Here is a 27,847-nt window from a genome sequence, read left to right on the forward strand (position 1 = left end):
GAGGAGGAATCTTAGACGGATCATGCAAGCAACGGGGAGGACCAGTGGTGTGGTCTCTGTCATTATGTTTGTCTTGCATCGCTGCAGGTGCTGCCGCATGATTTGCCTCATGAGGTTCTGCCATAGAGTAATCTACGTGCGTAAGTATTGCGTGTACGTACACGAAAATAAAGTGAGGTTAAATTTTGTCAGCCAGCAAAATCAAATGGTGCGCTAGTGTGCGTACGCGAAACGTCATAAAGCTCTATTGGAAACGGAACCGACCCACCGTCATTTTCGGCCGTCGGTCTTGATTTATTTATTTTGATTTTGTTACTGATGATCAGCAACAACAAAATTATTTCGAAACAGCTGTTAATGTTTACAATCGTTAAGGCTTGATTGTCTCACGCATACACTGACATGACACATGATAGTAATAAGTTTGTATTGGTGTGTTTGGGCTGCACTTCGGCATCACCAGGCAGCGCTGGCGTCGCCGTGATTTGGTGGTTTGATGAAGGACGATGGATTTCAAAAATAATTTGTATGGAGAGTCACGCCTGTTTGTCTGTGCTAAAACGGTACAACTTGTAAGCATTTTGTTAAAAATATAAACGTTTAAACAAAAAGGATTATGTTGTTCGAATGTGGTATGATGAATTTCATGCATAGAAGTAAAAAAAAATACTAAGTCGACCAATAAGGGCAGGGGGCAGAATGGTCCGCCTAAGTAAAATGTACCGAAAACCTTACAAAAACATACAAATTTATGAATCCAGTGCAGTAGGCATATGCTTTGGAATGTTCTCTGCAATGTTATATACTTGGTTGATGATTTTTTTTTACTTAAAACTATTTTTGAACCACTTTAAAAAATATGTTTTTTCGACTAACCCTCCAGGGTGCGGGGCAGAATGGACCACCCTGCGGGGTAGAATGGGCACTAGGGTGGTTCAAATCCGGACTTTTTTGGGGCTACCCCCTGAAATCAAAGATTGACCCATCACTAGGCTAAATTCCAAATTTGAGCTCATTCTGACCACGGGAACCCCTCCCTCCAATCGCTTAAAGTTTGTATGGGAAAAATCGTCAAAATGTATGGAGAAAAGCAACTGTTTTACTTTTTTACGTGTGGAAGGCCCCAAAAAAGTCCGGATTTGGACCACCCTATTAGGCACCTTAGAAAACAAGCCATTTCCTGTAATACAAGAAGAAGTGTTAAGAAATGACTTAAGGGACCTTTCCAACATAGCTTCCATGAAGTTTGATCATTTTTATAAAAATAGTACCTTGACAAAACAAACATTTTTGAAAATAGTGTAAATACGTCGAAATAAGAAACTATTTTTAAAAATAAGCATCAACACATTACAAAATCAACTAATGTGGCATTGAACGTGATTTGTGATGATACCAGGAGTGAAATAATCCATTTAATCCATATTTCATAACTTTTGATTGTTTTTATAAGGCAGGATAAGGGTGGCCAATTCTTCCCCCTCCTGCCCCTATCACCAACCAACAAAATTTCTGCGCAAGCTTAATTCTAGGGGAAGCATGAACTTCAAGGTCCCCAGAGCCACGTGCATTTTGAATTTTTCAAAAACATTTAACCAGGCCCGAATGGTTTTTCTCCAAAGTTTTTATGAAGAATAGTGCGGTTCGCTACTCCTACATATTGCATGCAATTTTCACATTTTATGCAACAGCGACGAACGCCCTAATTCTCCATACAAACGTTGGAGAAAAACCATTTGGCCCTAATTCAATATTTTTGAAAAATTCAATGTGCACTTGTTGCCGACTCGGTCCCAGGTCCCAGTATCGGAAAGGACCTTATAAAAATAATTTTATGAAAAAAAGTGCACTTGTTCCTGAGGACTCAAAAGTTTCTGCTTCCTCTCGAGTTGAGCCTGCGTTGTAATTTTTGTGAATTTTGGTAGGTTAGTGTATTTTAATAAAATAAAATTACGAAATGCAATCCGGTGTACTACTATGTAGATATGTGTAGCCAGTAAAAAAATATCATGACTTAAGAAATAAATTATCGCTAAATCAAGATGAATTAAAAACAAAATGTTGCTACATGGAAAACTTCTTCGATACTTTATACCACAAATCTTGAGCTTTTGTATGCCCAACCCTTGAAATAGCGCTCAAGACGATGTAACATTTATGTTTTGTAAGATTTTAGCAGCGCGAGATTTCAAACGTGGGCAACGTTTTAAACTACTTAACATATTATAGAAAGAAGCCTACATCAATTGAGGAATTTCTTTGTCCTATCCTGTTTCGCAATTCCATTCTCAATACTGCTTTTGCTAAACAGCTAATCTGCCCATGATCGCATAAATGTCCCATATGCATTTTCATCACTTTTGAGTTATTGATGCAGTTTGATTCAAAATCGTGTGCTCTTTCTAAAGAGCCTATAACATCCAGTACTTTGTTCTAGAAATCGAGAGGAAGTCCAGTTTTGAAAACTTAACACGTAGCCTTATGTGTGGGACAAACTTCAAATGCGTTTTTCTCAGTTTGCTGTTTTTGCATATGGGACATTTATGCGAACATGGGCAGTAATGACATAATATAATACAATTTAACTAATATCTATAATAAATGGAAAACAGCAGAGGATGATCTCGTTTGGACCTTTTCGAGTTCTAGCCTTGTCAGTAGGGGTAGTTTGCATTGTTTGTGACGATCAGGTCAAACAGATGATGAAATGATTGTCAATCATTTGCATGATTTAAAACTATACGTAACTAATATTGTAGGAAAGAAGACATTTAGATCAGTCCATGAAGAATACAGCGCAAATCACTTTAAGGAAAGATAATCAATTCTTGTACGAAGATGCAGCGAAAACATGAAAAGCAGGTTTCAATTTTTGTTATGTTTCGTATTTTTAACAGCAGCTGTAGATCCACCATTGTTTTTGGTAGATGATGATGGTTGAGGAAGCGATGTAATCGGCAGATTATTGGACTCAATCTTTTCTTTAGAATGTGAAAAGTCTGAGTCATGGTTTGCAATTGATACCTCAGTGAAAAGGTCATTTCCTTTTGCAGCTGTTGAACTTCCTGCAAATCCTTCCGCAAATTTTGATATTCATTTTCACAACGGTCACCGAATCAAGAAGCTCCAGAACTGAACCAGTTTCCAGGCCATCCATATCATTGTCTTCTATATTCTTTTCGAAATCGTTTACTTCGAGTATGGATTTGTGGCTTTCGAGAGCTTTGTGCAAAGTTTCCAGCTGCGTTCCTGCGTTATCGACCTAAAAGAAAGTTAAATTTCGTTATGTTGTTCATCTTTAATGTCAAAATAGATTAACCAAATTTTAATTTTGATATTCCTCTCAGGTGTGGCAAACCGAAAGGTAGATAAACGAATTCAACAAAAACATTAGAAAATTGTTTGAGAACAATTTGTAAAATAAGCTCAGTGCAAAGAGGGTGTCAAAGTAAAAAGTGGCCTTGTTCGTTTGACAACAATGGGTGTCAAACCATCGGGGTTTCAATGTAGAGCAATTTTTTTTAGATTTCCACCATCCGATTTTTTTCATTATCATTTTGGCTGATTTGTTTTGGGTTCCTTTATATGCCCATTTTGCATAATCAAATTATCCAAATTTGGCAGTACATACATGGAATGTATAAAATTCAAAAATCTGTATCTATTGAAAGAATTGTTCGATCAATACACGAAAGTTTTTGTTCAACTTTTAATGTCATATGGGGAAGATAAAAATAAGGAAAGGTTAGATTTTCTAAGTTTTGCCTTGGAAATTAATGGGCCGCTGCTACCCAGTCACGAAATATTCTAGCAGAGTTGGTTCTGTCAGAATCCTGCTAGAACGGTGGAACATTTCTGCTAGAATGCTGTAAGAATATCCAGCTCTGTAAAAACTCTGTTAGAATCCTGCTAGAACGTCGTGACATGGTAGTTAGATTAAAAAAAATACAAAATTTACTTAACAAAAATACCGAAAGCAATCTGAATTTAGTCAACCCTTTCTTGTTCATCTTACCCACACCAAAAAACCAGGAATATAAAATAAAAAATCACGTACGCATTTCTCCAGATCTCCCAAAGCGTCGGATATCATTTTGATATATTTTTGTGCGGGGCCACTGATCAAACAAACTTTTTCAAAAACAACTCGCAATATTTTTCAGCTGCAAAACAATTTATGTTCCTCTGCTGCTGTTCACGGCTACTCCAAACACAAAGGTTGGGAGAAAATTGCTGTGATTGTCCGTCACCTTTATAGAGGTTAATCATAAAATACGCAACGAGTGGGAGAACTCTGGGAGGGTATGGGAGCGTTATTTTACACCCTTACCAAAAATCATGATTTTCTGAGTTCAATATCGTACTTTTCATACGATTTTTTAAGTATAAGGGCTGGTATGCTGATCGGAAGGAACGCAAAACTCCATATAAAATTAAAAAAACGCCCAAGAAACGGTCAAGGAAAGGGTCACGAACAGATTTTTCTTAAGCGGTACGCAGCTGAAAAGTAACAGAAACGGAATGATTGCGTTTGACGTTTCTTCGCGCGATGCTTGTTTGTAATATGTTTTGATGAAAAAATCAAAGAATTGTTATTTTCCATTTTGAATGCGACTGATCATTACAAACGTTTTAATAATTTTGTATTGGGTATAAAAATATTTCAAATTTCCGCCGAATCTTAAAAAGCTGAATATTGAAATTAAAAGGGCAGATTTAGTTTTTTTGGTCGAAATGGAGTAAAAAAAAAAAAGAAGTAAGAAAAAAGAAGTCGGCCATCGTGTTACCAACTATTTATTGCTAGTACCAAACACGTGACCAAACAGCTACCTCTGGATAATGAGTCCCCTGCGCTGTCCGATTGATCCACACTTGCGGGTCCAAAATGAAGTAAATCGGAGTGAAATTAAACTTGACAATAATCATACAAATATCTATGTTTTTACTAAAAATAAAATAATAATCTGAAATTTTGAAATCAAACCAAACAACAAATTCAAAAATATGAAAAACAAACATTTCAGAAATTTCAAATAACAATTTTTTTAAAAATAATCAAGAAAATTTCAACAAAAATCTGAAACTTGGAAATTCAAAATTTAAAAAATGCAGAATTGAATAATAATTATAATATTAAAGTTTTTATAAATTCAATAGCTCAAAAATGTTAAAATTCGAAACGAATGTACAAGTCTGAATTCAAAAAGTTTGAAAATATAGAAATTCGTAAATACAAATTTCCGAAAACCTCGAAATTATTACAATCAGAAACTCTATTTCTTCCAAAATTTAAAAAATTAAGAGTTTGGAAATTTAAAAAAAATTAGAATTTAAGAATTTAAGAATTTAAGAATTTAAAAATTTAAGAATTTAAGAATTTAAGAATTTAAGAATTTAAGAATTTAAGAATTTAAGAATTTAAGAATTTAAGAATTTAAGAATTTAAGAATTTAAGAATTTAAGAATTTAAGAATTTAAGAATTTAAGAATTTAAGAATTTAAGAATTTAAGAATTTAAGAATTTAAGAATTTAAGAATTTAAGAATTTAAGAATTTAAGAATTTAAGAATTTAAGAATTTAAGAATTTAAGAATTTAAGAATTTAAGAATTTAAGAATTTAAGAATTTAAGAATTTAAGAATTTAAGAATTTAAGAATTTAAGAATTTAAGAATTTAAGAATTTAAGAATTTAAGAATTTAAGAATTTAAGAATTTAAGAATTTAAGAATTTAAGAATTTAAGAATTTAAGAATTTAAGAATTTAAGAATTTAAGAATTTAAGAATTTAAGAATTTAAGAATTTAAGAATTTAAGAATTTAAGAATTTAAGAATTTAAGAATTTAAGAATTTAAGAATTTAAGAATTTAAGAATTTAAGAATTTAAGAATTTAAGAATTTAAGAATTTAAGAATTTAAGAATTTAAGAATTTAAGAATTTAAGAATTTAAGAATTTAAGAATTTAAGAATTTAAGAATTTAAGAATTTAAGAATTTAAGAATTTAAGAATTTAAGAATTTAAGAATTTAAGAATTTAAGAATTTAAGAATTTAAGAATTTAAGAATTTAAGAATTTAAGAATTTAAGAATTTAAGAATTTAAGAATTTAAGAATTTAAGAATTTAAGAATTTAAGAATTTAAGAATTTAAGAATTTAAGAATTTAAGAATTTAAGAATTTAAGAATTTAAGAATTTAAGAATTTAAGAATTTAAGAATTTAAGAATTTAAGAATTTAAGAATTTGAGAATTTGAGAATTTAAGAATTGAAGAATTTAAGAATTTAATAATTTAAGAATTTACGAATTTAAATTCAAGAAAAAATCATTTGTTCCAGCCTTGTTTTATAATTTCCAAATTTACTAATTTCCTGATTTCCTAGTTTCCGAATATACTAATTTCCTAATTTACATATTTCCAAATTTCTTAACTTCCTAAACTCCTAATTTCCTAGTTTCCTTATTTCTCAATTTCCTAACTTCCTAATTTCCTGATTTCTTCTTAATTTCCAAACTTCCTAGTTTCCTGATATCCTAATTTCCCAATTTCCCATCTTCCACACCTAAATTCCTAACTTCCTAATTTTCTAGTTTCCTAATTTAAAAATTTCCTGATTTCCAAATTTCCTAACTTCCTAATTTCCTCATTTCCAAATTTCCTAACTTCCTAACATCCTAATTTCCTTACATATTAATTTCTTGATTTCCTAATTTCTTAATTTCCTAATTTCCCAATTTCCTAATTTTCTAATTTCTTAATTTCCTTGTTTCCTTATATCATAATTTCCTAATTTTCTTATTTTCTTTATTTTACTAAAAAAAATCTACCACAATGATCGCACAAAAATCTGTGGTAGAAAAGTATCCACCGGTAGATGCTTTGGTGGATTTTTGACAGTTCGAATTATTTCAAGAAAATCCACCGCGGTTAACCAAATCAAATTAACAAAAGCCCTCATATGTCAATTTTTATGGGGGGATGGCAACCGACCAATCAGACCTTTTACACATTTGCATGGGACTTACCCTGACTGAAAAGTCCGTCCGACGTCCGGCGTTTGTCGTACGTGCAATCGTACGACGTCGCACGACAATGTCGTGCGACATTCGCACGAATGTCATACGTTTTTGCACCAAAATGTCGTATTTGTCGTGCGATCGATCATCGAAATTGTTCGACATTGTCGTACGACATTCGACCGACGTCGCACCATTTTGTTATTTAGGATGTCGTGCTATTGTCGTGTGCTGTCATTTCGGAATTTTTAGGTTATTTTCGAAATAAAATTCATTTTATTTGTTGTTTTGCTGATTTTTATTGATATCTATTAGTTTTCACTGGCCTGGCACTTTGTTTTCCAAATATTCACTATCACTGCAGTCACAATTTTCCAAATTTCGCTTGATGATGGCCAATCCGGTAGGATTCGTGTGCTGCCCCGTGAGTAGTTCGTTCACCTCCATCGCTTTCACTCAGAGGTTGTACTTGGCCGCAAGTTTGTTCTTTTTTCCAGGTCTTAGTATTGATAATGGCGATTTTGACATTCTCTAATAATCAAACACCACCAACACTTTCATTGTCCTGTTTGGAGACTGTTTGATACAGATCTGAAATGAATTAAATAGCAAGCAAGTTTCTATCAAAAGTTTTGAAAAATTAGTTGTTTGAATAGTTAAGGGTGCACAGCAACGAAGGAAGTTGTTGTCTTATTATTCTAAAATTTTCAAACATACGGACCCAATCCTGCAACAACGGGATTGTAAAATTAGTCAAACTTTTTTGTAAATTACTTTATGGACAGTACTTTAGGGGATGAATAAAAAAATATTTCGATAGTACCCGTAGTTTTGAAGATACTAAAATGTCTGTAACAAAAATCTGGGTGCAAAAGCTCTGGTTGATGTGCACCGTTAAAATAAGTAAATTGGATGGAGTCAGGAGCGAGTGCTTATTTTGCTAAACATACGAGAATTTCTCCTTTTTGATACCTGGCGAAAATATTCAAATTATTTAAAATTTCTAGAAGTTAAGAATTTCAAAACATAAGAATTAATAAAATTTAAGAATTGTAGATAATAATTTTGTGTTTGTCAAATTTTCGATTCAATAATTTACTAATTTTATAATTGAATAATTTAATAATTTAATAATTTAATAATTTAATAATTTAATAATTTAATAATTTAATAATTTAATAATTTAATAATTTCATAATTTGATAATTTAATAATTTAATAATTTAATAATTTAATAATTTAATAATTTAATAATTTAATAATTTAATAATTTAATAATTTAATAATTTAATAATTTAATAATTTAATAATTTAATAATTTAATTATTTAATAATTTAATAATTTAATAATTTAATAATTTAATAATTTAATAATTTAATAATTTAATAATTTATTAATTTAATAATTTAATAATTTAATAATTCAATAATTTAATAATTCAATAATTTAATAATTTAATAATTTAATAATTTAATAATTTAATAATTTAATAATTTAATAATTTAATAATTTAATAATTTAATAACATAATAATTTAATAATTTAATAATTTAATAATTTAATAAGGCCGATGCAAATATTTAAAAAAGTTTTTGTCTAAGATCTGACAAAAACAAAAATTGTATCGAAAAAAAAGATTTTGCATCGAAAATTTTCAAAAAATCTTAAGATTTTTTAATAAACCCAAACATGCTAAAAATGATTTAAAACGCAGAAGAATGTATTTTAATTTGATTTCAGCTGGTTGCACTTGAATTTTCATTGAAATTTTGAAGTTTATTGTAAAAATATTTTTTTTGCCCCCTGATTTTTCGGGCCAATTTTGAAGGGGGGGGGGTGACAAAAACTTTTAAAAATATTTGTACCAGCCTTATTGTTTAGAATTTGTGATTGTATTAGGTTTGGATCCCCCCATCGTCCTCTTTTTTCCTCCCGGCACACCTCCACCGTTTAAAAAAACACTACTCACCCCAATCCGCTTTCGATCGCAGACCGGTTCCTTCCCGTCCCATCTTTCGGCATGATCCGCCGAGTTAACGATGTTTCACGTTCTCTTCCACCGTCGCGAAGGCTGAAATCAGGAAATCTGGAACATAATGTTATGATTTAGCCGCTCGCCCACTCCGGCCGGAACTTTCCAGCAAAAAAAGGAACACAACTTACCAATCAACCAGCCAAAATCCTCACGAACCTTTACAACAACATTGTTTTTCTGATTTGATCAAGTCCGAACAAGATCAACTGAAGAGAACTGTCAAACTGTTTGCGTCGACGATAATCGACGTCGAATTGAAGGTAAATCGATGGAAAAAACAATGTCGAGCATGTCGAGTGTTTGTCGCACGTTTGTCGTCCTTTCGACCAATCGATATCGAAACGGTAAAATCAAAACCGTGCGACAACTCGTACGACGTGCGACATTTTTCAAACAGCCCTGACTGAAAAGTCCGTCAGACGTCTGTCGTTTGTCGTCCGTGCAATTGTACGACGTCGCTCGACAATGTCGTGCGACTTTCGCGCGAATGTCATACGTTTTTGCACCAAAATGTCGTATTTGTCGTGCGATCGATGATCGAAATTGTACGACATTGTCGTACGACATTCGACCGACGTCGCACGGTTTTGTTATTTAGAATGTCGTGCTATTGTCGTGTGCTGTCATTTCGGATTTTTAGGTTATGTTGCAGTTGAAAAAAACTGTTGTTTTGTTTTTATTGTTTTTTTTATTTCAACTGTCAAAATTTCACAAAAATATTTAATTGTTCACTTAATTTCACTTGCGGATCGCCGATTCTTCTCCAACTTTGCTTCCTTCGGGATTTGCCTTGACCGCAGCTTCCGGCTTGGATGTTGGAGGCGGCCGTGGCAGCATCTTGGTCGTGTTGGACTTTTGCTCCTCGACGCGCTGATCAAAACCCGGATGCGACACCTTGGCGACGATCTTGAACCTCCGACGGATTGATGTTTACCGGAGTACGAGAGACTGCTTCCTTGGGTTCTACGGAAGCCACGCGGGACCACACGGGGACGCATGGTTTCCGGCAGGATCAGATCAGAATATGTTTGTTGCCTGAAAAAATATAACATCAATCAACAATTGGCAAGAATTTTCTAAATTAAATTCAGAATTCAATAATAATAATAATAAAATTTCAAAACAATACAATTTCAAATATGTAATATTCAAATATTTTGTAACTATAAAAGAAAAACTAAATTTATTTATGCTAGCTTACTTTTACAAAATGTCCTATGTACATAGAAAACCCATGGCGCATTGGTTTTTTTTAAAAAGAATTCTAATTGAAGACATCTTAAAAATTTAAATTTAAAAACGTATAAAACTCAAATTACTGCAAATAATTAAAAAATCCGACAATATTATTATTATTTAAAAATTGTACCAAATTTGAGAATTCTAAAAATATTTAATGATCAAACGTTTACAAATTTCAGCATCATCATCTCATCATCAAATTCTAAAATTCTAAAATTCTAAAATTCTAAAATTCTAAAATTCTAAAATTCTAAAATACTAAAATTCTGAAATTCTAAAATTTAAAATTCTAAAATTCTAAAATTCTAAAATTTAAAATTTAAAATTTAAAATTCTAAAATTTAAAATTTAAAATTCTAAAATTCTAAAATTTAAAATTTAAAATTCTAAAATTCTAAAATTCTAAAATTCTAAAATTCTAAAATTTAAAATTTAAAATTCTAAAATTCTAAAATTCTAAAATTCTAAAATTTAAAATTCTAAAATTCTAAAATTCTAAAATTCTAAAATTCTAAAATTCTAAAATTCTAAAATTTAAAATTCTAAAATTTAAAATTTAAAATTCTAAAATTTAAAATTCTAAAATTCTAAAATTCTAAAATTTAAAATTCTAAAATTTAAAATTCTAAAATTCTAAAATTCTAAAATTCTAAAATTCTAAAATTTAAAATTTAAAATTCTAAAATTTAAAATTCTAAAATTTAAAATTCTAAAATTCTAAAATTCTAAAATTCTAAAATTCTAAAATTCTAAAATTCTAAAATTCTAAAATTCTAAAATCCTAAAATTCTAAAATTCTCAAATTCTCAAATTCTAAAATTCTAAAATTCTAAAATTCTAAAATTCTGAAATTCTAAAATTCTAAATTTCTAAAACTCTAAAATTCTTAAATTCTAAAATTCTAATTTTCTGAATATTAAAATTGGAGAGTACCTCAATACCAAAATCATTTACTTCAATTCGTAATATTTTTAACTCCTATTTTTCATTAGACCAAAAAAAAATTCAAAAGTTAATAGATTTTAAATTTTTCCTATTTTAAAATTTAAGAATTTTTAGACTTTTTTAAAAGAATTTTTAAAAGTTTAAAATATTCAAAAGAAATAAAAACTTTAACATTTTTTAAATTTCAAAAATATATTTTGTAAAATTTTTGTATTTTTTTTTTGATTTTTTTTAATTTTTAGAATTTTTTAAATTTGTTTTATTTAAAATTATCAAAAATTAAAGATGTGCAAAAAAAAAAAAATTTTTTTAATTTTTAGAATTTTAAGAAACTTACTTATTTTTAAAATGCGTAGAATTTATAACAAATAGAATTTTTGATAATTTTTATTTAAAAATATAAATTATTTGAATTTTAGCATTTTTAGAATTTACAATTTTGGAATTTTAGAGCATATAATTTTTAGAATTTTAGAATTCAAAATTTCAACTCGTGCGACTTTTTGGGATTTATGAACTTTATAATGTTAGATTTTTAGTATTTATGAATTGAACAATTTTGTATTTAAGAATTAGGGAATTTTAATATTTAAATTATTGTCAATTTTAAAATTTTCATATTTTAGAGTTTATTTTTTTTAATATTTGAAGACTTTGAGAATTTTAAATTAATGAATTGTATAATTTAAGAATATTAACAATTTGCACAATATCAAGAAATTAAATGAATTTAGAATTTTCAATTTCTTGCATTCTTAAGTTCTGTAATGCTAGAATTTTAAATTAAGAATAAAAAACTTTATAATTTAATTTTACAATTATCAAATCAAATCAGCGTTGAAGTTTTTTTTAAGCATTATTGGATTAAAAAGTTAAGAATTTGTGATGTTCATCTAATTTTTAATTTCGATCATCCAATCGCACTCCCAGCACACCTCCTCCATCGTTTATAAAACATGACTCACCAGTTCCATTAGATATGGAGGCAACCTCCCGCGGAAAGAAAAACACCAAACACTAACGGCTTCCTCGATCGCAAACTGGTTTCTTCCCGTCCCGTCTTCCGGAATGGCTCGCCGAGTAATCCATATTTCCCGTCCTCCTCTTCCTCCTATACCGCCACGAAGACCGCAATCTGGAATACAAGACAATTTGATTCGGTTGTCGCCCACTCCGGCCGGAACTTTCCGGCAGAAAAAGTAATTCAATCTAGAACACAACTTACCTTTAAACTGGCCAAAATCCTCCCAAAGCCTAAAACCTAGAGACCCTAAATAGGGAGACTGGTCTAAGCTGGCTAAATTGATCTGGCAACGTATGTTTTGAGCTTGGCAACACTGATAAGTTTTGCAGGGCGTAAAGGCAAATGCTCGTTTGGATACGTCAAACTCGTGTCTGTTTGGGTACGTCAAATTCACTTCGACCAGTCTCCCTATTAAGGATCTCTACTAAAACCAACAACAATTTGTTCGACTCGGTTGCAATCAAGTCCGAACAAGTTCAACTGAAGAGAACTGTCAAACTGTTTGCGTCGACGATAATCGACGTCGAATTGAAGGTTAATCGATGGAAAAAACAATGTCGGGCATGTCGAGTGTTTGTCGTACGTTTGTCGTCCTTTCGACCAATCGATATCGAAACGGTAAAATCAAAACCGCGCGACAGCTTGTACGACGTGCGACATTTTTCAAACAGGGAGGGTATGAGTCCAACGAGGGTAACACACTTCGTGTAACCATAGTAATATGTATCGAGAAATTAAAAAGAGAGATGTGAGCCGGTAACATGGAGTTAAACTTTCGAAACTGTCATGGTAAACTTCACAGAAGCTTGACAGAAAGTTTAACTCCATGTTGCACTTTTAATTGCTCGATAATACTGATTGTCAGTGTTTGTTTTCTGAATTTCCAAGATGGCGTCTTCTTCGCTACCCCCCTGGTAATTTCTCACGACTGGTTAATTTCAACTCAGTCAGAGCGAAATTCACTGAGGATTTAACGTTTACGTGTAGTTGGCCAAAGTGAGTGAATTTAACTCAGGCCCCGAGTTATTTTGGATGTGCGTGCATACCCTGTTTGAAAAAAGTCGCACGTCGTACGGGTTGTCGCACGGTTTTGATTTTACCGTTTCGATATCGATTGGTCGAAAGGACGACAAACGTGCGACAAACACTCGACATGCTCGACATTGTTTTTTCCATCGATTTACCTTCAAATCGACGTCGATTATCGTCGACGCAAACAGTTTGACAGTTCTCTTCAGTTGATCTTGTTCGGACTTGATCAAATCAGAAAAACAATATTGTTGTAAAGGTTCGTGAGGATTTTGGCTGGTTGATTGGTAAGTTGTGTTCCTTTTTTGCTGGAAAGTTCCGGCCGGAGTGGGCGAGCGGCTAAATCATAACATTATGTTCCAGATTTCCTGATTTCAGCCTTCGCGACGGTGGAAGAGAACGTGAAACATCGTTAACCCGGCGGATCATGCCGGAAGATGGGACGGGAAGGAACCGGTCTGCGATCGAAAGCGGATTGGGGTGAGTCGTGTTTTTTAAACGGTGGAGGTGTGCCGGGAGGAAAACAGAGGACGACGGAAATGTGCGTGGGGGAGGACAGGAGGGGGGATCCAAACCTAATGCAATCACAAATTCTTAACAATAAAAAAAATAATTCTTGAATTCTTCAATTCTACGAGCCAAAAACTTTTTTTAAATCTCAAACACAGTGATTTAAACACTGTTCATTTTTATAACTTTAAAAGTATATGATTTATCATTTTTGTAACACTGGGTACATTGAGTAAAAACAAATGTTAAGAAAACATAACCTAACCTAAAACTAACTTAAACATACCCTAAACTAAACCAATCCTTGAATCAAGGGGTATTCAGAAATAGCACACAATAATAAAGTAAAAATTATAAAACTCTAAAATTCTGAAACCTGGCTCAACTCGAGGGGGCAGCATGAAGTTTGTGGGAGTAGCTAACAGCTCTAATTCTCCATACAAACTTTGGAGAAAACCCATTCGGCTCTGTCCAAATATTTTTGAAATTTTTGAAAAATACAAAGTAAACATGTTTTTGGGGTCCCCTTGAGTTGAGCCTGCGCAGAAACTTTGTTGGTCGGTGTTATTTATAAAATCATAAAATTATAAATAAATAATTAAATTATTTGATTAATAAATTATTAAACTATTAAATTATTAAATTATTAAATTATTAAATTATTAAATTATTAAATTATTAAATTAATAAATTATTAAATTATTAAATTATTAAATTATTAAATTATTAAATTATTAAATTATTAAATTATTAAATTATTAAATTATAAAATTATAAAATTATTAAATTATTAAATTATTAAATTATTAAATTATTAAATTATTAAATTAATAAATTATTAAATTATTAAATTATTAAATTATTAAATTATTAAATTATTAAATTATTAAATTATAAAATTATTAAATTATTATATTATTAAATTATTAAATTATTAAATTATTAAATTATTAAATTATTAAATTATTTAAATATTGCGCCTTGCAGCAATTTCTAGAGTTTTGTGTCAATCGTGCTAGACCTAGATTTTTTCATCACACTGCTTTGCAGGACTGAGAACTGTCAACTTTGCGCACTTTGCACCTCAGTAGAGTGCTGCGGGAAAATTTTCATCACAGTTGGCAAACTGATTTTCCATCACACTATCAAAACTGTAATGCATCGCCTTCTAACCGTAATCTAGTCACCAAGCTGTGATAGCCGAGGCAGTAAGTCATTGAGATGGTCTGTTAAAGGTTCCTGGCTCGATTCTCGTAGTTGGAACTTGTGAGTTTTTTTTACAGGCTATTTTTTTTCCTAATGAGCTCGAGGGCATAATTCTATCGGCCACCTCGAGATGTGTTCGCTGAGTCCGTAAACGGTACCATGTATTGGCTATAAATTTAACAGAGTTCTGGCTAAAATCAATACTTCGTAGACGAAAGAAGCCTTTACATTTTTCAGTAAAAACAGTTATTACCCTATTAGTGCTAGAACCGAAAGAACATATTTTTTAAAAGACTTTATTAGAAAAGATTACATGTATTAAATGGCATTGGTACATCCGACAAGCTCCAGGGTAGCGAAGGGTAACAAATCATTTCTTGAATCCTCCATCGACGAAACTCCGAGCATTCGTCCATCTCGTATTAATCGTATTGATCGGTAGCGTGAATCCCGGGCAGCTTCCTCCGCCACTGTCTGTCGCCTCCCATATGAGGACCGTAGAGGACGATAACCCTCATGCCACTGGCCTTCATCGCCATGAAGGGGCCCTCTGGGCATCGCAGGATCATCGGGTACTGAAGACGCCTGTCCGCAACGTAGCCTGCAACGCACGCTGGTTGTCCACCATCCGTCCGGCAATAAGTCAAAGATCCATCTTAAATCACCGGAGACCACGATTCCGGAACAAGCCTTCGTCCCTTGAATCACTTTGCCAGTCCGTAAAACTTTCTCTTGGCTTGACGAGCCAATAGTTCTGAATTTCCAAAAATAAATAAATAAACATAAACAGCCTGCCATAGCAACGCATATCTTCGTCATCACTGTGAAGAAAAATCACTGTGATGAAAAAATACTGTGATGAAAATAATTGCGCAACACTCTAGTAAAGTGCAAAATGCGCAATATTAAATTATTAAATTATTAAATTATTAAATTATTAAATTATTAAATTATTAAATTATTGAATTATTAAATTATTAAATTATTAAATTATTAAATTATTAAATTATTAAATTATTAAATTCTTAAATTATTAAATTATTAAATTATTAGATTATTAAATTATTAAATTATTAAATTATTAAATTATTAAATTATTAAATTATTAAATTATAAAATTATTAAATTATTAAATTATTAAATTATTAAATTATTAAATTATTAAATTATTGAATTATTAAATTATTAAATTATTAAATTATTAAATTATTAAATTATTAAATTATTTAATTATCAAATTATTAAATTATTAAATTATTAAATTATTAAATTATTAAATTATTGAATTATTAAATTATTAAATTATTAAATTATTAAATTATTAAATTATTTAATTATCAAATTATTAAATTATTAAATTATTAAATTATTGAATTATTAAATTATTGAATTATTAAATTATTAAATTATTAAATTATTAAATTATTAAATTATTGAATTATTAAATTATTAAATTATTAAATTATTAAATTATTAAATTATTAAATTATTAAATTATTTAATTATTTAATTATCAAATTATTAAATTATTAAATTATTAAATTATTGAATTATTAAATTATTGAATTATTAAATTATTAAATTATTAAATTATTGAATTATTAAATTATTAAATTAATGAATTATTAAATTAATAAATTATTAAATTATAAAATTATAAAATTATTAAATTATTAAATTATTAAATTATTTAATTATTAAATTATTAAATTATTAAATTATTAAATTATTAAATTATTAAATTATTAAATTATTAAATTATTAAATTATTAAATTATTAAATTATTAAATTATTAAATTATTAAATTATTTAATTATTTAATTATTTAATTATTAAATTATTAAATTCTTAAATTATTAAATTATTAAATTATTTAATTATTTAATTATTTAATTATTAAATTATTGAATCGAAAATTTGACAAACACAAAATTATTATCTGCAATTCTTAAATTTTATTTATTCTTATGTTTTGAAATTCTTAATTTCTAAAATTCTTAACTTCTAGAAATTTTAAATAATTGGGTACTAAAGCCCTATGTCAATTTTTATGTAAAACGGTCAAAAACACGATTAAAAACCATTTCTGAACACTTTTTTTCATTTTAACGCAACAAATTTTTTTGACAAGACAACATTTTTTCGATGGATCAACTATGGTCCCCTTGGAACGAGCTGTCAAGTAGGAGCTTTTCTGTCAAGAAGGACCGCGAGGTTAATTTTTCAAAATTGATTTAAAAATCCATTTTAAACTCTTTGTGGTTGAACAAAGGGTCATTGTACTCAGAAAAATAAGCTTTATCGCTGTAAACAATAATATCAGCAATCTAAGCTTCATTTTAAGACCCAATTTGAATATTTTCGCCAGGTATCAAATAGGAGAAATTCTCGTATGTTTAGCAAAATAAGCACTCGCTCCTGACTCCATCCAATTTACTTATTTAAACTATTCAAACAACTATTTTTTCAAAACTTTTGATAGAAACTTGCTTGCTCACTTCTTATTGGCCGATTTATCATTTGATTTCAGTTGAAAACGCTTTTTATGAGCTGTAATTGAATATCAAAGTGCTGATATGGCAACATTAAAGGCACGCTGGAATTAGATGCTGTTCCCTAGCTACAGTATTTTTTTATTATTTAAATCATTTCAGATCTGTATCAAACAGTCTCCAAACAGGACAATGAAAGTGTTGATGGTGTTTGATTTTTAGAGAATGTCAAAATCGCCATTACTAATACTAAGACCTGGAAAAAAAGAACAAACTTGCGGCCAAGTACAACCTCTGAGTGAAAGCGATGGAGGTGAACGAACTACTCACGGGGCAGCATACGAATTCTACTGGATTGGCCATCATCAAGCGAAATTTGGAAAATTGTGACTGCAGTGATAGTGAATATTTGGAAAACAAAGTGCCAGGCCAGTGAAAACTAATAGATATCAATAAAAATCAGCAAAACAACAAATAAAATGAATTTTATTTCGAAAATAACCTTAAAATTCCGAAATAACAGCACACGACAATAGCACGACATCCTAAATAACAAAACCGTGCGACGTCGGTCGAATGTCGTACGACAATGTCGAACAATTTCGATGATCGATCGCACGACAAATACGACATTTTGGTGCAAAAACGTATGACATTCGTGCGAATGTCGCACGACATTGTCGTGCGACGTCGTACGATTGCACGTACGACAAACGACGGACGTCGGACGGACTTTTCAGTCAGGGTAGCTATGTGGTATAAAACGAGCGTGCGTCATGACTGGCAAACTTGTATAATTTGCTTAAATTTAGGTATAATATTCTTGAATTACGTAACAGTATCCACAGAATTATCCTCATGACAGTGATATTAAAAAACCGACTTCGTAGCGTTGTAAACGAATATCCCCAATAAAAGCCGTCATCTTTCTTTTATTCATTAGACAAATTTGTTGCAATCAGTGTGTGAAATGGCGGACGGAAAAACGATTCAAATTTTTATTAAGACACCAAAGGACAAGAAATCCATTCAGATAGGAGAAGATGCTGAAATTAAGGAGGTAAGTTTGTTTGTAAGTTACTTTCGGAACTAAACCTTCTGCGATGGAAATTTCTCGACCAGATTTCTTGATTTTTTTGATTTCCAACATGACTTAGGGAAATCGAATGTTTTCAACATGACTAACACTGACGCAGCACACCATGATACCGATGACGTGCGGTTACATGGAACATACACGTCGTGTTCTTGATTAAATTTTAATTGGAAATATTAAGCGTCGACTAGTCGGCAATGACATTTTTTTGAAACTTACAATAACTTTCACAAAATGCTAATAATATTAAATCGTGAGCTTATCCTTCGGTGGTTGCTATGAAAATAGAGCGCTTTATGATATTTTACTCTAGAACAATGCCGGTTGCTATTTTATCTTTCAGCTTCGCGCCACCGTTGCGGAACAGTTCGAGTCGGATGCGGATCTGGTTTGTCTGATTTTCGCTGGCAAAATTATGAAGGACACGGACACGCTAAAGACCCACAACATAAAAGAAGGAATGACGGTTCATCTGGTTATTAAGGCTGCGCCCAGGTCTGAGCCAGAAGGACCTCGCCGTCCTCCAGCGGATATATCTCAGACTCCGTTTGGGTTGAACCAGCTTGGAGGATTGAGCGCTCTCGGGGCTCTTGGTGGCAATCAGACCAATTTTATGGATTTGCAGTCAAGAATGCAGCATGAACTGCTGGGAAATCCTGACCTGATGAGAACCGTTTTGGACAATCCGCTTGTGCAGCAGATGATGAATAACCCAGAAACCATGAGACAAATTGTCACATCGAATCCACAGATGCAGGATCTCATGCAACGCAATCCGGAGATTTCACACATGCTGAATAATCCGGAACTTTTACGTCAGACCATGGAACTGGCTCGTAATCCCTCTATGCTGCAGGAATTAATGAGGTCGCATGACCGTGCCATGTCTAATCTTGAAAGCGTTCCGGGTGGCTACAGCGCACTGCAAAGAATTTATAGAGACATCCAGGAGCCAATGCTGAACGCTACTTCAAGAAATCCATACTCAGGAACATCTGATTCAGGAACTTCTGGTGAGTTATTTTTCATACAGACATACACAAATGTCCCATATGCAAAAACAGCAAGCTGAGAAAAACGCAAGGGAAGTTTGTCCCACACATAAGGCTACGAAACAAAAAACCGGATTTCCTCTTGATTTCTAGAACAAAGTTCTAGATGTTATAGGCTCTTTTGAAAGAGCTAACACACGGTTTTGAACAAAACTGCATCAATAACTCAAAAGTGATGAAAATGCATATGGAACATTTATGCTATCAAGAACAGTACAGTCCAGACTCGATTTTCCGAAGGCATCGGAAAAACTTTACTTCGGATATTCGAATTGCGCAAATGTTCTTTATTTTCAAGGTTATAGGGTATTTTAACCATTAGTGGACCCCCTAGTATAGCCGAAGCACATTTTTCACAAATTTTCAATATTTTAAGCACTCATAATCCTTTGTATAAATCAATGAAAACTGAAGTCTTTTGAAAAATTTTAACGTGAAGACTTCCATCATTGCCATGATTTTTCGTTCAATGATATAAATTTTGCGTCGCTCTTAATATTTCGACAAAATTTCTTCTACAAGTTGTTAAGAATAGTACCCTACACATGCTGATTCCTTTTGGTAACGATTATCCCATTCCATGCGAAGTTATGGAAACCGTCATTAATCAATGATTGCCAATTAGGACGTTAATGATTGTTCCACAAAATTATATAAATTTTGAGACACATTTGATTTAGATCAAAAATTCCTTCAGTGGCTTCAAGAAGGCAACAACTGGCACATGCTGATTCTTTTTGGTAGCGAAAATCGTTAAATTGAATTTTGTACAGAATATTTTAGGGTGATGATCAATTATCTCCGAAAATGATCAACGGCTTCACCTTTAACTATTTGTTTCATCAGTTTATTTGTTTTGAGCAGAAAAATTGCCATCTGAAAAAAAAAGTTTTTTTTTGCCTGTTATGGACAACTTTTCCTATAGTGGACCCGGGTCCATAATCCGATTGTGGACCTGGGTTCACTATAGGAGAACTGTTATTTTTATACCAAATTTAACCAATATTTGATGTTTTGATGCATGGTGTAGGTCTAATGATAGATATAATGAATAAAAGATGGATTTTGCTCACTTTTCATCATAAACAATTATGTTTTGTTAACAAATTTGGCTTTAAACTTTTTTCTTGATTTATTATTATAAAATATGCTTAAGTTAAGTATAATTGACTATAGTTTTGATTAATTATATATTGTACGGCTTTAGCATTTTTGGTATTTTTAACATGAAGCTTTTTTTTCTAAATCCTATTTGTTTTTGTACTTCAAGTTCGATTTAAATTCTTCTCATATATTTTACAGAAAATCCACAACAAGGAACGGAGAATCGGAATCCGCTCCCCAACCCGTGGGGTGGTTCTAACCAAGGTGAAAACCCATCAACGGACAATCCGCCTCCAAACATATTGAATACACCGACAATGCAAAGCTTGTTACAACAGATGGGTGATAATCCTTCGCTGATGTCCAACTTGATGAGTGCCCCATACACTCGCAACATGCTGGAAGCGCTGGCTGCCGATCCCAATATGGCAGCAAATGTAAGTTGGAAATTAGGTTTTGTGAGTTATCGCGAACCGACCTAATGAGATACGTTTTCCCTTTCTCAGCTGATGACCCAAAATCCGCTCTTGGCAAATAGTCCCGGTATGCAGGAGCAAATGCGTACGATGATGCCGCAGTTTTTGCAGCAACTTCAAAATCCGGAGGTCCAGCAGATGATGTCCAATCCGCAGGCCATTAATGCGATCATGCAAATCCAGCAAGGTATGGAACAGCTGCGCAACGTGGCTCCAGGGCTTGTCAATACTATGGGCATTCCACCGCCGCCTCCGGGGGCACCGACAACTACCGCTTCTGGAAATACTAGTGCGACCACGACTGCGCCAGTCCAGTCGAATCCGGCTTTATTCTCTGATTTCATGTCACGCATGGTTAACGGAATGGCCACCGGGAATAACCCCAACGTCCCTCCCGAAGAACGCTATCGCTCGCAGCTCGAGCAGCTCGCCTCGATGGGATTCGTTAACCGAGAGGCCAATCTTCAAGGTAACGTAGTGACATAAAACATCTAAAGATAATCTTTTACTAAATTTTGCATTATCATTGTCTGCATTTCAGCTTTGATCGCATCGTTTGGCGACATCAATGGTGCAGTAGAAAGGCTTCTAGCACTTGGACAGCTGTCCCTAAGTTAACGCACTCGCTGGAGTCGATTTTCAAGTACATTTCTATCTTAAACAATTTTCCTGTTCGGACTTAAGAAAGCTAAAATAGAGAATAAATTGAAAGCTGAGGGGTTAATTTAACTTTAAATTGACCAGAAAAAGTCAGTTGTATAACCTACTTCAGATTCCATTATCACGTTAAATCGTCTTGCGCCGGGAACATAAGTTTTACATAATGTTTGGTTTGGTGATGCGAATCTTTCCTGTGTTTCAGATTTTTTATTGTTTTACCATATTGGCTTTCGCTTTGAAATTTCTTCAAAATTTACAATTTAGAACTCGTTGCACATTTCCTTTATAAAAGTATTCGCAGCTTTGAACCAAGCATCTATAGTGTATGAATGACGGTAGATTATTTACTAAGTTTTTTTTTTAATTGGTCATTGAGTAACTGTGTGTTAGTAATTTATGGAGTGTACAGTGACTAATTTTTTTAAGCTCCATCTAAACAGTTTCTGGATATCCTCTTCAGTTCGAAAAAGTTTTTCCTTGATGGTCCCTTGGTTTCAAAAATATCTTCCATTTGCCAATATTTTCTCTTTCTCATGGCTTGCATGCCTTTTTTTTTGCAAGACGGGTATTTGAAGGGAGGAGGGGGGTTGACTATTGTTTATTGGACGTTGTACTGGTTCTCTTCCGTAGCTGGGTATTTGGCAAGCTTTCTTTTATTACGCAATAAAATAACGTTCCCTTAGGAGAAAAACCATTTTCAATCATGTCCTCTTCTGCATGGTTCTGTTCTCTTTTCGATTAAATTTACTCTCGACAGTAACAGGCAAAGAGAAGAGTGCCGAAGCGGTTGAGGTTTAGGATACCGTGAAGACCGTGTGTCAAAAAGTATTAAGTGTGAAATTTTTTTTATATCAATATTTACCTATTGTTAAAATGAAAAAAAAAAAGGACAGCGGCTTTTTTGTTTATCACCCTAGTGTGCACAAACTGATGTAACATACGTATGAACTGAGTTATGGCTAATTTTTTACAAGAATCCAGATGGGATGTTTGTGTGATAGAGTTTTTCTTTTTGTTGGAATCATAAAGATTAATTACAAACAAATCCAGCCAAAAAATGTTAATGAGCCAATATGAATTTGTAATCACACAGTCTATATCAGTGAATGCTTACATTAAAAATGAGCAGGATTGACTGCTTGTTTACAAATCTACTTTGGCCCATTAACATTGTTTTGCTTGAGGAAACATAACCAATTCACGTTTTTAAAAGTTTCTTTTCTGATTAGGTTTGGTAATTTTGCACATTAACTTGTGTTTTAATGTGGTTTGTTCGGTCAAATAGCAGAACCAATCTGGCGTTTTTTTTTTAATTTAAACAGATGTCAATATATCTCGTTTGATGAAAATGTATTTTGTATCGATTACTAATTAGGGATTGGAGTGATAAAAATAAGATAGTAAAAATACTATATTTCACCGAATGTTACGTGCAACGTAATTGACACGAAAATGTCTAGAATTATCCCATAACGGTAATGCTGTAGATGCACATCGTGGCAAATAAGATCAGATTTATTCTCATTGTTCCCTTCAACTATTTAAGGTGTAATAAAGTAATGGTAAAAATAAGTGTGAACTTTGTTTTAATTCAGTTGTCCACAGGGACTCACATGCCTGATGTTAGATCATTCGGTACATAAAACATTTTCTTGACGTAAGCGGTGTTAAGATTGCATGAAAAATACTAGTGGCTTACTCTTCAATTGTTTTAAAGTTATTGATAAAATTAGAACACCAGAAATAATGAGAAGTTCTTTCGAAATGGTCAAAGAATCAACGAATTACCCCAGCATAGTATTGAATAATCTTTAGCAACAACTTGCTAAAATCTTTTTTGTATGGAGCGTGGACAATCGCCGACCCCCCCCCCCCCTATGGTGTCCACGTGGTTAATGGATGGTCCCAAGGGCATTTTTCTTTTAACTCGAGATATCTTTATTTGAAAATGTGTAATTTTCAAGGGAAAAGTGTATGAGACCACCCTAAACGACATTCAAAAATTGTCCAACTAAATGTTTTTCCATGTAATTTTGGCCGCTGAATCTGAATCTGCCCTCAGAATTCACTCGAAAAATGAACTAGTGAAATGAAGCTTCCTTATTTGACCTCCTAGACCCACCTTCACGTGTGTGTGTGTGCGTGTAGCGATGTTGGTCTGAGTACCAAAAATATGCACTCGATTATCTCAGCACTGGCTGAACCGATTTTAACCGTTTTGGTGTCATTCGATTCGTCTTGGGGTCCCATAAGTCCCGATTGAAAATTATGATGTTTAGCAAAGTACTTCAAAAGTTGTGATAAAAAACGATTTTGACTCAAGTCCGGAAGATTGTAAAAAGGGTGGTTTTGCAAGAAAACCCCTCATGTTATACAATTGTGGAAATGTATTGAAATGACCTTTCTAATGATTCCAAAACATTGAAGATCTGACAACCCTATCAAAAGTTATAAGCACTTAAGTGTTATTTATACACTTTTCAGAGGCCGGATCTCAGATATTTTTTATGAAAACGTTGTCAGGATCTGTCATGCGACCCGTTGGATAAGTAATCAAAAGAACTTTCCAACGCATCCAAAAGATTGAAGATCTGACAACAATATCAAAAGTTATTAGTACTTAAGTGTTCATTATACACTTTTTTGAAGCCGAATCTCAGATATTTTGATGAAATTGATGCCCTTATCAATCATGCGACACATCGTCAGATGTGTAATTAAAAGATCTTTCCAATGAGTGCAATAGCATGAAAATCTGACAACCATATCAAGAGTATATTAATGTGAGGTAGGCACCAACCACCTTAACGTGGATTAATCAAGGTTTTTATGATAATTTTACATGAAAAACTTAAATATGACCAAAACCCGTTTTTTTACTTTTTGGCCCAACTCTGAGGGCAGATTCAGGTTCAGCAAGCAAAATTACTTGGGAAACATATAGTTTGACAATTTTTGAATGTCGTCAGGGTGGTCCCATACACCTTTTCTTGAAAATTATAGATTTTCAAATGAAGACATCTCGTGTATAAAGAAAAATACCCCTGGGATTTTTCAGCGTTTATAGTGCTACTTCTCCTCTTTCGAACGCAACCTGGGGTTCAAAATTTGGCCTGCGCTTTTTCGACACATTTGAGTTTTAAATTTGCATCTTTTTGGCCGTAACTTTTGAACCTTAAGTCCAAATTGACGGATCTGATGAAAATGTAATGTTCGTTTTTAGAGCTCTAAAAGTGTTTCGAACATAACTTTTCTCTAAAACTTAACTGATGTTCAAATCCTTTCTCTAAATTTGGTCGTATAGTACAAGGCGTAGATTGCGAGATAAAATTTTGATGTCTTGGACGAAGTTGCTTGGATTGGCAAGCCCAACAACGTTTTAGAAAAAAAAATCCCAAAAATATTCCTGAAAAGTTAGATTTTCCAAATCACCCTTACCGTAAACAACTCAAATTTTTAACAAAACCAAAAGTTTCCCTGTTCCATTTGCAGCAACTCTTCTGTCAGTCTCACACACCAAAAAAGTGCTAAAAAGAGCAAAACAATGCCTCACGGCAAGAAAAAGAGGCGGTCCTCACCAGCAGGATCGGCAGATTTGAAGAAGCTAACGAATGCCGAAGCGCTACCTGCAAAGCCAGGCAGTTTGAGCAAAGAAGAATTTGAACGACGGGAAAAGTTGCCACCCATTTTTGTGAAAATATCGTCATCGCTTCCATTCGCTTGTGTGCTGATGGACTCAAAATTCTGCTACCTACCAGAAAGGATTACAACTACGTTCGGGATTTCCTGAACAACACAAAGATTGAATACTACAGCCATGACGATCCAGGTAAACGCACCATGAAACAGGTCCTCCATGGCCTGTACGACATGGATGTGAGTGTGCTGAAAGAAGAGCTAACAAACTCTGAAGTTGAACGTGATCGAAGTCTTCAAGATGACGAGACACAACAAGGACATCAAGTATCGTGATCAACTGTACCTGGTTCATCTCGAGAGAGGATCGACAACGCCGTCTGAGCTGAAAGCAGTTCGGGCAATTTTCAACATCATCGTGTCTTGGGAACGTTATCGTCCAGTGCACCGTGGCGTGACACAATGTTCGAACTGCTTGCAGTTTGGACATGGTGGAAGGAATTGTTTCATCAAGAGTCGTTGTGCAACCTGCGGAGGGGAGCACAAAATTCAAGCTTGCGAAACAATCAACAAGAACATCGAAGCCAAATGCTTCAATTGTGGTGGCGACCATTCTACCAAGAATCGAAGCTGCCCAAAACGAGCTGAGTTTGTAAAAATTCGGAAGCAAGCGACAACGAGGCACCAACCAAATCGTCGCAAAACACCACCAACATTCACGGACGTGGATTTTCCTGCTTTGGCGTCACCTGGAGCGGGATCTGTTCGAGTGGTTCCAAATCTGCAGCCATTGCCGTTGAATCAGCGGCAAAGAGTTGCAGAGCATACAACACCTCCAGGCTTCAGTCAGCAACCGAGGGAAAACCAACCAACATCAACGGATGAAGGCAGTAGTGACCTGTTTTCACCACAAGAACTTCTGAACATTTTCATCGAGATGACAACAACTCTGCGTGGGTGCAGAACTCGCCAGGAACAAGTAAGAACGCTTAGAGGATTTATCTTAAAATACAGTTCGTAGTTTACTCGTTCTAATGATTTTGAATATTTCAATGAATTATTTTTTTAGCTTTAAGTTAGAATTAGTTGTTAAAATGATTTTTTTACCCAAATGTATTCGATTCAATGCAAAAATTTAAAACAATTTGACGTAAATAAATGAATGTGAACAATTAATAATAAAACGAAAAATATAACAAAGATGAAGAGCATCTAGCGTCGTCGATTTAACCATACCACTTAGAATGTAAATAAATGTAATTATTACAAGAATGTTAAATTAAGGCATATCTAATTTAAAAAAAAAATCAACTCTTCTGAAGACACCAAAGGTTTTCATTCTTTCCGTTTGAATTGTGCAGCGTTCAAATTAAAAACAGACACTAATATGAATTTGATCGCCCTTATCACCGTATCCTTTGAAAATTTCTTATCTCACCTGTTCAAAAAAGAAGCCGGTTTTGTGCTGTTGGTGAGTGCGACTACCTACCTTTTATACTTCGTTTGCTTGATTTATGATTTCACCAACACACATGTGTTGACGATCAAAGAGACGACGGTTGGCATTGCGTGTATAATAGTAAGCTTTTTGAATTAAATTCCTTTTGGTTGTTTTGTTCTCTTTTCCCGCGGACTCTCTCTTTCTCTTTAATGAGAAGTAACGAAAAATAGGCTGGAAGAAGATCTCGATGCCGACCCAGCAAAATAGTTTTGTTGGAACCGTCCGTCGGTGTCGTGTGTCGTTTATGCTCACCGGTTCTCTCGGTCGATTTTAAAGTGCTTGTGGTTCGGTGCATTTTCTGCATTCGTGAGATAATTTTTGTCGAGAATTGATATGGAGTGCCTTTTTATAACCGTTATTGAAAAAAAGTTCGCATGTGAAAACATTTGCCGTTGGTGAAAATAACGTTGGAGGTCGAGCGATATTGGTATAAAAGTTTGTTGTAACAGATGTGACCTCATTGAGATGAATGGCGAGATGAAAATCCTTTACTGGAACAATTTAAACTTCTCAACTCTTAATACATTCATCCATTTGTTTGGATTTCATACGAATCGAGTAATCAATATGAACATGAACCTTTAAAAAAAATGGTTAAAATCACAAAGCAAAAAGGTTTCTTCTGGTAAAACTAAGGCCGTTGCAAATATTTTTTGAAGTTTATGTCCCTCGACTCTGATTAAAGTCGAGGGGGAATTACAGGCCACGGTGTCAACATTTGAATGAAACAAGTGTTTTAAAATGCATCATACACTTGTCCATTTGTACTAAATACTGACGAAATTTTATTTTTGCGGAAATTTTTTTTTGCGGTGCTGTACA

At 32.9% G+C, this 27,847-nt stretch overlaps 3 protein-coding genes and 2 long non-coding RNA genes across 5 annotated transcripts in view; 3 read left to right on the plus strand and 2 right to left on the minus strand.

The window, feature by feature from the left end:
- Positions 1–2,435: 2,435 nt before the first annotated feature.
- Positions 2,436–4,232, minus strand: LOC6049668. The gene is given in 4 exon segments (XM_001866354.2): positions 2,436–2,981; positions 2,984–3,100; positions 3,103–3,262; positions 4,058–4,232. Coding segments are annotated over 4 exon segments (429 nt in total). The 5' UTR covers positions 4,094–4,232; the 3' UTR covers positions 2,436–2,865.
- A 3,062-nt stretch (positions 4,233–7,294) lies between these two features.
- Positions 7,295–9,283, minus strand: LOC119770058. The gene is made up of 3 exons (XR_005278635.1): positions 9,180–9,283; positions 8,986–9,102; positions 7,295–7,606 (listed from the first exon to the last, which is right to left on the minus strand). It is a non-coding gene; the product is annotated as an uncharacterized LOC119770058 (long non-coding RNA).
- A 4,180-nt stretch (positions 9,284–13,463) lies between these two features.
- LOC119769895 lies at positions 13,464–17,762 on the plus strand. The gene is made up of 3 exons (XR_005278565.1): positions 13,464–13,578; positions 13,655–13,771; positions 17,663–17,762. It is a non-coding gene; the product is annotated as an uncharacterized LOC119769895 (long non-coding RNA).
- Positions 17,763–18,398: 636 nt separating this feature from the next.
- Positions 18,399–23,461, plus strand: LOC6049667 (ubiquilin-1). Its single transcript, XM_001866353.2, has 5 exons — positions 18,399–18,560; positions 18,940–19,609; positions 20,951–21,189; positions 21,259–21,697; positions 21,770–23,461. The coding sequence occupies exons 1-5, from the start codon at positions 18,471–18,473 to the stop codon at positions 21,844–21,846; spliced, it is 1,515 nt and encodes a 504-aa protein (XP_001866388.1). The 5' UTR covers positions 18,399–18,470; the 3' UTR covers positions 21,847–23,461.
- A 3,763-nt stretch (positions 23,462–27,224) lies between these two features.
- LOC6049666 overlaps positions 27,225–27,847 on the plus strand; it is a 56,321-nt gene continuing 55,698 nt past the window's right edge. Inside the window, exon 1 of the mRNA XM_038261458.1 lies at positions 27,225–27,452. The gene's annotated coding sequence lies outside the window, so the exon portion shown is untranslated. The remainder of the gene's footprint in view (positions 27,453–27,847) is intronic.

The sequence above is a fragment of the Culex quinquefasciatus genome, chromosome 3, assembly GCF_015732765.1.
Source record: "Culex quinquefasciatus strain JHB chromosome 3, VPISU_Cqui_1.0_pri_paternal, whole genome shotgun sequence".
NCBI lineage: Eukaryota > Metazoa > Arthropoda > Insecta > Diptera > Culicidae > Culex > Culex quinquefasciatus.